At 45.6% G+C, this 11698-nt stretch overlaps 1 protein-coding gene across 1 annotated transcript in view; it reads right to left on the reverse strand.

The window, feature by feature from the left end:
* Positions 1-7470: 7470 nt before the first annotated feature.
* The window catches only part of LANCL2 (LanC lantibiotic synthetase component C-like 2 (bacterial)), a 15972-nt gene continuing 11744 nt past the window's right edge, over positions 7471-11698 (reverse strand). The window contains exons 7-8 of the mRNA XM_010181012.1: positions 9613-9685; positions 7471-7905 (exon numbers count right to left, since the gene is read on the reverse strand). Of these exons, the coding sequence (XP_010179314.1) occupies positions 7790-7905; positions 9613-9685 (189 nt within the window). The 3' untranslated portion in view covers positions 7471-7789. The remainder of the gene's footprint in view (positions 7906-9612; positions 9686-11698) is intronic.

Below are 11698 nucleotides of genomic sequence, written 5' to 3' on the forward strand. Positions count from 1 at the left end.
GATAGAATACATCTTTATTTGTCAGCTTGGATCATACCAGGATCATCTGTCCTGGGTCACCTGTCCCAGAGAGTCCTGGGCTTTTGCTTCCCCCTTTTTCTCTTGTGCAGAGAGAAGAGGAAAAAAAAACAAACCCAAAAGAAACTATAAACACAGGCACAGGCAAAGCCTTGAAAAACATAAATATCTGCCAGTAAGAATGAAAATAACCTTATCAGAGAACACCGCACTTTCATCAAAAATCCCACCTGACTGAAGCATTAAAAGGGAATTCTACAATTCAACCCCAGCAAATCCAGGGCAATTATGAAATGTAACTCTGAGAGCTGGCGTTCACGTTGAATAGGAGCCTTTTATAGTGAATTCTTACTCTGTACATTGAAATTCAACTTCTGGTGAAGTTTTCCTGAAGTCTGACTGGTTTGTATGCTAGCATTGGTGAATGCCACTACCTCCTACAACACACTCCTCTGCTAGCAAACTCCCTTGCTCTACTCTTGAAAATGCAGCACCTTTGTGGGCATCCATATGAATTGCTTGTGAACTGTATACGTGCCTTTCATTCCCTTGCTTTTGAAAATTTTTAGGCGTTTTTTTTGTTAGGCTTTTTTTGCCTTTTTTCCCCTCTCAGTTTAAAAAAAATAAAAAAAGTAGGGAGAAACCTTGTAACTTTTGGTAGGGCAACAGTCTGAAGTTGACTGGGAGTGTGTGCTGCACATTTTGCAAGGCTGGTCGGTGGGCTGGAGGACAGATGGAGCAGAAGCAGGTCTTTCCATAGTCTCAGGGGCTTCTATTGCTCATAAAACCTGTGCAGGCTTTCCTTTGAAATGCATTTTACTAAAGTAAGCTTGGATGTTGCTGTACTTCTAGCCCTGTTCATTGCTTTTTCCTGAGCTGTATGTTTGAAGCTTTTTGTAGTACAGAGTGTGACCTCTTGTGTGCAGAGGAGGAGAGCAGGCAGGGCTAATGCCACTGGCAGGTTTGTGCTCCACAGCACAGTGAGCCAGATGTGAAACACGGGATACAGCCCCACTCCTGGAAAGGACAGGGTTACTTCTCCCCAGCGGGCAGTGGTGACTGATCAGGTGTACAGTCCCACAGGTGATGGAAAAATCTCCTCTTCCAACGGGACTTGGCAGTAGGGATGTCCTAGGAGCTGCTGGCCACTGCAGCTTCACTAATGCAAACTTCCTTGTGGTGTGTTCATGCTTTATCTGTCAGGATTCCTGTGTTGGATTCTCTGGGTGCTGCTACTGTGTCCTCTTACAAAACAGAGATTTTGGTGTCCCACTGATGAGGCAGGGTGGTATTTTGACTAAGAAATAAGGTTGGTGCTGGTGGCTGGGAGCTGTGGGGATGTACCTTACCCCTTCCCAGGAGAACCACAGCAGGGTACGGAGCTGACTCCCCACCTGCCTTCTGCATCAGGCAGTTGATTTAATGTGCTGTGGGGATCAGTCTCCTGGTCTGGCAAAGGTGTTTAATACAGTGGGGTTTAAATATCTTGAAACTAGGGCTTGGGCAGAATGGAGATGCTTAAGCCAAGCCTTTCTTCATGTCTGATGTACCTGTGAGGAGGCAGTGATCAGGGGGAACGTGCCTAGATGGGTAAGTAAACCTTTTGAGTTCTCTGCTGCTGTGACCCTGGCAGAAATGGGAATAAGATGGGAGTCAGTGCCTTTCTGCCACAGTGAAATCTCCAACTGCACAGCTTTGAGAGAAAAGGCTGTGTGTGACCAACATCCCATCCACCCTTCCTCCCAATGGACTCTGCAGCTGGTGCTGCCCTGCCTCCCTTCCACCAGCCCCGTGCCTCCCAGGCCAGCGTGGTGCAAGGTGTGAAGTCTGCTCCCTAGGCCAACAGAATGGTTTATTCCTCGAGTCTTTTTCAGGTCACTAATTAGACCAGTCTGGCTACAGATACCAGAACACCTTGAGATTTGTTTTGGATTATTGCCTACCTGGTGAGTGCTCTAAGGGTAAAACTGAACCCTGAGCATTGTGCACGATGCTCTGGGGGTTACACAGACATTGGTCATCAGCTGGGGTTTGCTGGTGGGTCGCTGTGGTTTCAATGGGGAGGTGAAGAAGGATATTCTGCTTCTAACTTGCTACTGTCAGGAGTAAGCAGGGCTGCAGAACAACTCCATGCTCATGGGACCAGCCTCACAGATGCTCTGTATCCTGTCTGATCCAAGAGGCTTTGGGAATTACTTTCCTTCAGCTCCCCCTCCCTTCCCCGTGTATGCTCTACACCTCTCCTTTCAGCCCTGCTGCAGGAGAGTGATTTCTCATTCAAGCTGATCCCTACTCAGAAGAAAAGCAGCAATGGGGATTGGTTTTTTTGTCCTTCAAGGCTGTAAAGCCTCTTTGAGCCCTCAGACTAAAGCTCATCCCTCAGCCCCTGGTGACATGGCTCTAACTGCCTCAGGCTTATGCTGAAGGCAAGGGCTGGCTGTTGTCAGAGCATCTCCTGACCTCAGGAGATGATGTGGGTTTGTTTTTTTATTCCCAGGAAAGTAAGTTTTCTTCCCATAAAGTGCCTTCCCTCCAAGGTGCTGCCTTATGTGGTATCAAGGGAAGGCTCTATGTTAACAAGTGCCCTCACTGCCAAGGTGGCCAATGGCATCCTGGGGTGTATTAAGAAGAGCATGGTCAGTAGGCCAAGGGAAGTTCTCCTCCCCCTCTACTCTGCCCTGGTGAGGCCATATCTGGAATACTGTGTCCAATTCTGGGCTCCCCAGTTCAAGAATGACAGGGAATTCCTTGGAAGAGTCCAGCACAGAGCCACTAAGACAATGAGGGGACTGAAGCATCACCCACATGAGGAAAGGCTGAGAGAGCTGGGTCTGTTTAGCATGGAAAAGAGGAGACTGAGAGGGGATCTTACCAATTCTTATAAATATCTAAAGGGCGGGTGTCAGGAGGATGGGACCAGACTCTTCTCGGTTGTGCCCAGCGACAGGACAAGGGGCAACGGTCACAAACTAGTACACAGGAGGTTCAACTTAAACATAGGGAAAAAGGTCTTTACTGTGAGGGTGACAGAGCACTGGACCAGGCTGCCCAGAGACATTGTGGAGTGTCCTCTGGAGACATTCAAAACCAGCCTGGGATCTTCTCCAGGTGATCCTGCTCCAGCAGGGGGTTGGTCGGAGGTCCCTTCCAATCCCTACTGTTCTGTGAGTGAAGTGAGTTCATTGCAGTCTGAGGAATCATAAAGTTCTGCTGCTGTTTCTTCAGCCTTCCAGCAAGTACACAGCCCTGGCACTCGCTGTCAGGCCCAGGACACCTGAGACACTTCTGCCAAGGTGTGGGCAAGGGAGCCCACCAAGGCAGCAGCCTTGGGCTGAAGCCACTAATGCACCACAATCTTATTGATGGATTTGTGTTCTTGCATCTCTCCTCCTCCTCCCTGGTGTGACTGGGTGCCCCACTGCTCATAGGAGAGGGGGAACCTGCAGTGCCTGCTGTGTCTCCCAGTAATTAGGAGGCTGCCTCATCAGCTATGCTGCAAACAGGACTGGGCTTGACACCCGGCACCAGCACTGCCATTTCTGTTGGCACAGCTGCACCTGTGTTTCATTATCACTTTGGGAAAAGATAATGTAGTGACAAGCTTTTTTGTTTTCTGGGTGGGTTTTTGTTTTCTCTCCTTGTCTTTAGAGCCGTGTGGCAGCTTACATTCTGTGAAAGCAAACAGCTGGGACTACATTTTCCAACGAGCTCCTCAGACTACACAAAGAAGCAAAGGAAGTACTGCTCTTTCTTCCTTACTTCAGTCAACCAACCCCAAAACCCTCAGATGGGTTAATCTGATGTGTATTTCTCCAAGCAGCCACTTTTTGGCACATAGGTCAGCCCTTGCAGCTGAAGGCAGCTGCACATATGGGTTATTTTGGCTTGATGTAGTGAGAGAAGGCACAAGGATGTGTGTATGTATCTCTTACCTACATCTCTCTGTATTTTTCTCCTGCTGCCTAACCCTAGCTTATCTAATAGCTAGAGCTGGATTTACAGCAGCCCACTGGCAGATGTCGAGCAGCAGCAGTGGCTAAACCCAGGTCACTGCTGCTTCCTGCATGCAAATCACAGCTGCTGTGCTGTGCAGAAACTGGGTTCCTGCACCTGGGAGTCAACATGACACAGGTAAAACAAATAGGAGAACAGGGAACAATTTCACCAGGAAAAAGACTGCTCCATCAGCACACCCTGATGGGACAGGGCTCAGGCAGGATGCTGCTGCCTAGCTATTACCCAACATGCAGCCTACGTATGCTTTCTCCCACCTCTACCTTGTTTTACAGAGAACTGTTGGGCTAGAAAAGCCCCTGCACCTTTATCTACCCACAACTGAATTTGTTGAGATTATTTTCAGGTCCCCACCTACAGACCAGAAATAATGCTATTAATTCAAAGCAGCAGCACTTGCTCTCAGTGGCAAAGAGGGCCATGAGAAGTGTATGGGGCTTTGTGAAACAGAAACACTGCCTCTTGCTTGCAGCATACTTAAAGTTATCTGTTGAAGTGTAGCTAGAGAAAAATAGCAAGCTTTCTCAAAGCTGGAAAACAGCTGTTCATCAGCTGGACAGAGAGATTTCATTCATGTTTTCTTAAAAAACAGCTAGTCATGAATCAGGCTTTAGCTGCAAACTGTTCAACAGGACCTATGTCACCAGAAAGAGAAGCAATGCTTCGCACTAAGTAACGTACACTAAAAACCTCCCAGGAGAAGCAGCAGTGGAGAGGCCTGCGATGCTAGTAAAAGGTGACTTTTTTTTTTTAAAAAGCACTTTGCCCACTCTCTGGCATGTGTTTCATCCTGCAGGACTATGAGATCAGGAAGCAGTTCAGCAGTTGGATCAGTGGGACAGCCATCACCACAGTGCTGGAGGAAAGGAAGGAGTACAACAGGGGGGAAAAAAAAAACAAACCCACACACAAATTACCACCACATAGCTTGATCTTTACTAGGAAAGCCAAAGAACAAAACATCAGCATTTTCTTCCTCTTTTTCTGCCCAAAGAGCATCTCCATTTTTAACACTACTGCTTTTTGCAACAGATGGACTAGTACACAAGGACAAAGCAAACCAGGGAATATTAAGACATTTTTCACCATTTTAGTTTGATGTGATTCTGAAAACAATGCCTTGGTGGAATGCATTTTTTCACCACTACACAATATCCTTTCTTAATGGGCCACCTGGATACCACAGCACTGTGACAAAGAGCAAGGAGGAGCCATGGGGAAAGCTCTGTCAGGAAGACAAGGCAGACGCAGTTAGATGCCTCCCAACTCAGTACTTTACATTTCCAGTCTTGCTCAATTCCAAGAGCATTCTGTGGAGAAGGACGATGCCAGGCCCCATCACAGCAGAAGGCTGGCCATGGTACAGAAAGACCTGGTAGCTGACTTGCTCATTATTTCAACAGGTGCACACAAGCAGAGATCTGCTCAGCATGAAGCTGCTCTAAATGTGTACATAGCTATATATATTTTAAACCAGCAAGTTCTGATTCCCCTTGGGCTCCCAGCCAGCCACAATCACCTCCTACAGGTGCCCTTCCAAGCTCAGCAGCCAGGAAGGCAACTGTGTATATAAGAACTGAACAAAAATCCCTGCCTGTCAAGCCCCTTTACTGTGAGGGTGGTCTGCAGTCAGAGGGAAGGGGAAGGGAAAAAGGAGCAGGAGTGATAGGAAACAGGATCAGAGCTGCTGTCTACCTCCTTTGTTAGAAGTTCTGTGAGACTTCACCCTGGGCCAGTGTCCTCCTTGGCTTATTTATGAGCAGGATCAACGATCCACACACTGAAGAAAGAAACAGAAGAGTTAGACTTCTGCATGCCTGCCAAGAGGAACATCTCATTTGAGATGGCCTCTACTGGTAGACTCTGTGCATTGCTTCCCATAATCTGCTTTCCCCATTCCTCACCTATTCCTCCACCTTCTGCTGCTCTGCACCCGTTTGCTTCAACCCATGCCGCTCCCCTCATTCCTGCTGCTTTTCAGCATTTTCCCTCATCCCAGGCAGTACAGATGCAGCTGGGTCTGGTGCCTCCCACCTCACCTTCTGCCTTCTCTCAGAGGGGTGGAAAAGTCTTTCTCGCTGTTCCTGTGTTTTAGTCCTACCTGACAAACCAGCAGAGGAGCTACACTCTGACATTAAGCTGTCCCTCCATGGCACTGCTGCTCTTGCCCAGCAGAACTGAATGTGGAGATCATCAACATCCCAATGGATTTAGCGACAGATACTATACAGTTCAAGGAAGTCTCTCGCTGCTGTTCAGAGATTTAGGCAGGAGCAACAATGCATCTCCAAGCCTGGCTGCAATCACTGGTGCTCAGCCGACGGCCTATGGGCCATGCATCTCCCAATGCACACCTGAAAGGTCACAGTCTCTGCCATCTCCAACACTTGCACCCGATAGATGGTATCCATCAAAATAAGCACCTCGAATGGCAGAGCACAGGGAGAGCTGGGGGAAGGAGGACAACAGAGCTTGTGCCAGTGAGGGTGTGCTCAGCCTTCCCCTCCCAAACCAAGAGCCTGATGCTCAGGAGCACCTGGAGGCAGGTCTAGTACTTCACAACCTCACCACACTGCAAGGGGAAGCACAGCACTAGCAGCACAGTTAAAACTAAGGGCAAAGGGCTTTTCTGTTTGGATTTTAAGATGAAATCAACTTCAATTACAGCCTCCAGCAATGGTTTCATTAATCTTCTGCAGCCTCCACAGGCAGCTGCTATTTATCACTCCCATCATACTATACAGGATAAATACAGTAGGACTGGGAGAGGGAGGGAAGGGCTCACGGCAAATCACCACACCTTGGTTTGAAAGCAGGAGTCATCCCGAGTTACCAGCATGAGCAACTACCCTGACACCCTCCCTTACTCATTTGTGTACTAGATGCTGCAGGACACATTTACTGCAAATCCATGTACAGGAGAGGAGCAGCACAGTTATGCTGTCCTTGTTCTTGGCAGCAGCAGATCAGCATGGGTGACTCCACCTTCAGTTCGTTAAGCTCATGCCATGGGATGAGGCTTTGGAGAGGGGGGACAAGCACCTCCATCCTGCTCTAATTGCCTAACACCCTAACCAGGTACAGGTATCAAAGGAAGCTCTCTTTCAGGCTTTCAAAATACCTCCCACAGCAGCAGCAAAAGACAAGTCAGGTCCCTTCCAACCTGCTACATTTCTGAAAACTGAAATGGCCTCATACCCCTTCATCAAAAAAGGCTCATCTCCATCACCTTAGCTTCTAGGGACTGTGGAGAAAAATGCAGAAAAATATGAACATAAGAACATTTTTAATCTCTTTTTCAAGTTGCCAGCTCAGCAGTGAAGCTGGGCACTGTCCTGCAGCAAACTCTCTGGGTAACCACGCTGCAGAAAGCAACACTGCTGCTGCGAGTCATGCGCAGAGGTACAGGGCGGAGATTCACACAGAGACCAGCTTTTTGCTAACAACAGAAGACTCAAATCAACAGACAACACCAATAAACATGCAGAGCATGTCAAAGACCTGAAGAAGACAAATACAACGGGAGAGAGAAAGTTCAAAACTTGACTTCTCTTGTCCTACATCTGAAGGCGTCACTTCAACAGAACTTAAATGTGGCTTCTCCTGTTCATGCTCTATTGACTTCATGGTCCTTTGGGGCAGGGGAGGTGAGAAAAGGAGTTTATCCATCCGTCAGTTCAGGGCCAAGTTGGTTCAGTATCAGAGGCACTAAACAGTCTCATTTTTTTTGGCATCAGTTTCCTTCCAAAATGATCTTTTAGCTGTCCTGTTCCACTTTGTTTTCCCTCCTTTGAGGTCCAAGTTCAAACGCTGGAAACTGGGAAGTCTCCGGTACCGAAATGTCTGAGAGGAAGTGAATAGCTCCAGCCATGCCTAAAACATAACGGGAAAGATATCTCTCTGTATCTTTGACACTAAAATAGCACAGTTAACAGTAAGGGCAACAGCACCTGTTTGAACACCTCCTCATTAGATTTTTTTTTTCAAACAGGTGAAATCAGGGCCTATAGCAAGTCAAGTTCACCTGTACTTTGCTGAGGAAACCAAGTTTCACTTGAATAGATCACAGGCAAGAACCAAGATCTCTCTGCTACCATCTTTTCAGCTACACAACTAAATACTACTTCAATTAAAAAAAAAAAAATTCCCAACTTGGACTGTCCCTCAGAATTTGAGCACCTCTTGCTCATCGTTTCACTGGTTAAAAAAACAAAGGCAAAACTTCAATATACTTGTGATGCACAGATTCATTTGTTCACTATTCATAAAGAGGTCATCCAGAACACCAACACCAGCATCACCTAATGAAAGTCTTAGGGTGACAGACAATAGAGATGTCCTACATAGGAGAGTATACAGATACAAGCTCAGTTTTATGATCAAGCCAAAATTCTATTTTATCAACAGCTAAGCACACACAAACAAAGGAACTTTCCTGAAATACAGCATCTGATGCAAATGAAATGATTAAGACAAACCCGTAAGATGCACACACAACTTCCACTGAAAGTGTGCACTTACATGCAGAACTGGACAACTTCAAGCACAACTTTGGCTAGAAAAAAAACCCCAAATTAAGACTTTTTTGTCTCAAACTTGAAACTTCTAAATTTTTCTAAAAAATAAATTAAAAAATTACTTACATTAAAAAACTAAAATAGAAGCTGTATGTCAGTATTAAAGCACAAATTGTCCTATTGTTGGTACTACCTCACTTTCTCAGCTAATTTCAAAGCTCTTGTACAACAGGTTGTATCCCTGCTTTTCCCCTCTGCAAGTGCATGCAAGGGAGCTCTCGGGAATAAGAATACTTACACTTTTCTCCCTTAAACATTAAGACAACTACTCTGTATTTAGAAGAGATGCATATAACTACTGCTCTCTTGTGTTCACACCTTGGACTGGTTTATTCGTAAAATAATCCTATTCGGTCTGCTGCAATTTCACGTATTTGTGATAGGTGGCACACTAGGCCCATTGTTCATTAAACAGCTAAAACAGGTAAGATGGGGAACAGAAAAACCCCCCTACAAATAAAATAATTACAAAGCTCCAGGAAAGTATATACAAAGGAACATCTTTGAACTTACAGAAAAGTCCCTAAGAACTCTGATTCATATTTAAACTAGCTTTTCCTTGCTTTAGTATTGCAGCAGAGAATGTCCAGTTCTGACAAGCCAGCACCTATTTTGAGAGTCCCTGCCCACAGCTGCTCCTCAACCCAGTCCCTCTGCAGCACCACCTGTGACAAAACTGCTGCCTGGACTTCTGTCTCCTTACAGCCAGCAGGCATCAGCACAGCAGAATTGTATTCAAGAATGGCAGTGGCACTGGCTTCACCTTGGAAACTGCTGAAATGCAGCCAAAAGTTAAAGTTGTGATAGTGAATTATTTTCTTTTGCCTTCTTCTCCCCCTTCCCACCACCACTCCTTTCTTTAGGCAGAGGTAGGGGGTGGGTCCATTTTTAATAGGTAGAGGAACCCACCAAAGACTTCCCAACTCCTAAGCATGTGCCAAAACTGCAAGGTTGTCCTTCTTTCCTGTGTAATACACCACCATTTTCAACACCATCGTTTTACCTTCAAAGAGAGAATAAGGCCGGTCAGGAATACGACATCCATGTGCACCATACTCCAAACACCATTCAGCAAACTGGGGAAAACAAATATTTATTATTGTTATTTCAAATTTAAGACTGTTAAATGCAAGCTTGAGTATCTGCATATCTTGAATAGGTACTAAATAAAAAATAGTGTAAACAGAAACACAACAGAGAAATCACTGTCTGTATCAATCTATCCCAACTCAACTGTGACAAGGCTGCAATTAGGTTTTAGGATGTGTATTTCCACAGCACGAGTTTCAGTTTCATAACAATGTACTTAGGTGGGCTGTAGTTAACTTACATTTTCTGCAAATCAGCCCTTCTACATGTCAATGAAAAATGTTGTGAGAACAAATATACTCAGTTTCAAGAGCGGAATTTTTCTAATACTATAATATCATTTTTTTATCTGTCCTGGTGCTTAATTTATCCACGTGCTCAGGACTCAGGGTTGTTAATTGCATTTTGGTTATCTTTCACTTCCATGCACCAATTTAGAGTTGTAAATTGCTAGCTGCCGTTAGTTATTTCTTTGCTTTTCCCAAGTCTTATGAAAAATCATTATAAAGACATTTAGACAATTATGGTCATGAATATTTTGTTGCAGAAGATGTAATACCATTAAAAAGAGTTAACAGAGTCTTTCTTGTGTTTGATCAACACTGCTGCAGTAGCTACATTCGATTTACACAACTTATGAACCACATCTGGACTAATTTAATAGCAACATCTATTTCTCCTTTATGGCTCCCCACAGCATACAGGGGGCCACAAGTTCCCCTGGCATTTCTGTGCTTAGAAGCAAACCCCTGCTTATTCCCAATACAGGGTTAAGATTCCTGCAAAGAACTGAGGGGTGTCTCACCGCTCCCCTTGCGATTTGGGCAGCCTGCTAGCAAAGAGCTCATCCTACTCACTAGAGGGTGCTCCGGCTTTAGAGTTGGAGCTGTATGGGGTGTGAGCACCTCCCAGAGCCAGTAGCCTGTTTGAGAGGAGAATAAAGGGCAGCATTTCCTCTCTCCTTCTGTGTGTTTACTTAACATGGATTTCTTCTCTTGGTTGGGGTGTGTGCAAATGTCTTGAGGAAATCCAGCAAAAAACCCACAAACACAAACCTTGTGGTCCACACTGTCATTGAGAAATGATGAAACATTTTTTTGGGCCTCCCACAGGTATAAATCTTCAAAACAAGGTTTAAATTCTCCATGTAATCTTGTCTTATATGTGAGGACAGAACATGTTTATGGCATGTTTCTACACTACAGTCAATTCATGCAACATCCACACCTTATTACTGGCCTTTATTATTACTGCAGCCTGGGAACTGCAACAGAAATTACAACAATGCACCCCAGGCTACTGAAGCACAACAATCATTTGCAAGTTCATAGCTTCAGCACAACTCACAGATCCAGTAAGCCACACTAATATCTTGGTAAAATCAAGAGAGGAAGAAAAAAGTCTTCTAGCAGGAAGACATTTGCCATTATTTGTCACATAAACCAGGCATGCTTGCCATCAGCAGTGGTTTAATCACAACGCAGAGCGGCACGCTCTGTTGCTTGAAGCCCAGGATGCCACAGCCCCTTTCTCCACACACAGACAGACCTCAGCCTCCTGGGAGCCTGGCTGATAATGCTGGAGATTCCAGACTCCTTGCCCTGGGCCTCATGTTGTCGGCATGAACAGACACCCCCGGTAGAGGGGCCAGCAGCACACTCAGATATGTGCCTTTAGGTACCAACATAACTGCACAACATTGCTTCTCTGCATGCTCAGAAAAGATTTCAAGAATGCCAAAGATAAATTCCTCTGCCTGTTTCAAGATTTCCCCTGCAAGAGCCTGAAGGGCCTGACTGAATGCTGGGAGATGCTAAAATGCAGAATGGCTGCAAATACGCTGCCAGACGTGACTATACTGGGCACCTCCAGTCAGTCAGTCTTCGGCCACTGTGCCACATCTTCCTTCTCAAAGGGATTTCAGGTACATAATGAGTCTCTTCCTCATCTGGCTTTAAAATAGATACACTTGCTTTTCTCTAGCTTGGTATGGAAGAGCG

This window comes from Mesitornis unicolor, unplaced genomic scaffold, assembly GCF_000695765.1.
Source record: "Mesitornis unicolor isolate BGI_N332 unplaced genomic scaffold, ASM69576v1 scaffold24633, whole genome shotgun sequence".
Taxonomy (NCBI): Eukaryota; Metazoa; Chordata; class Aves; order Mesitornithiformes; family Mesitornithidae; genus Mesitornis; species Mesitornis unicolor.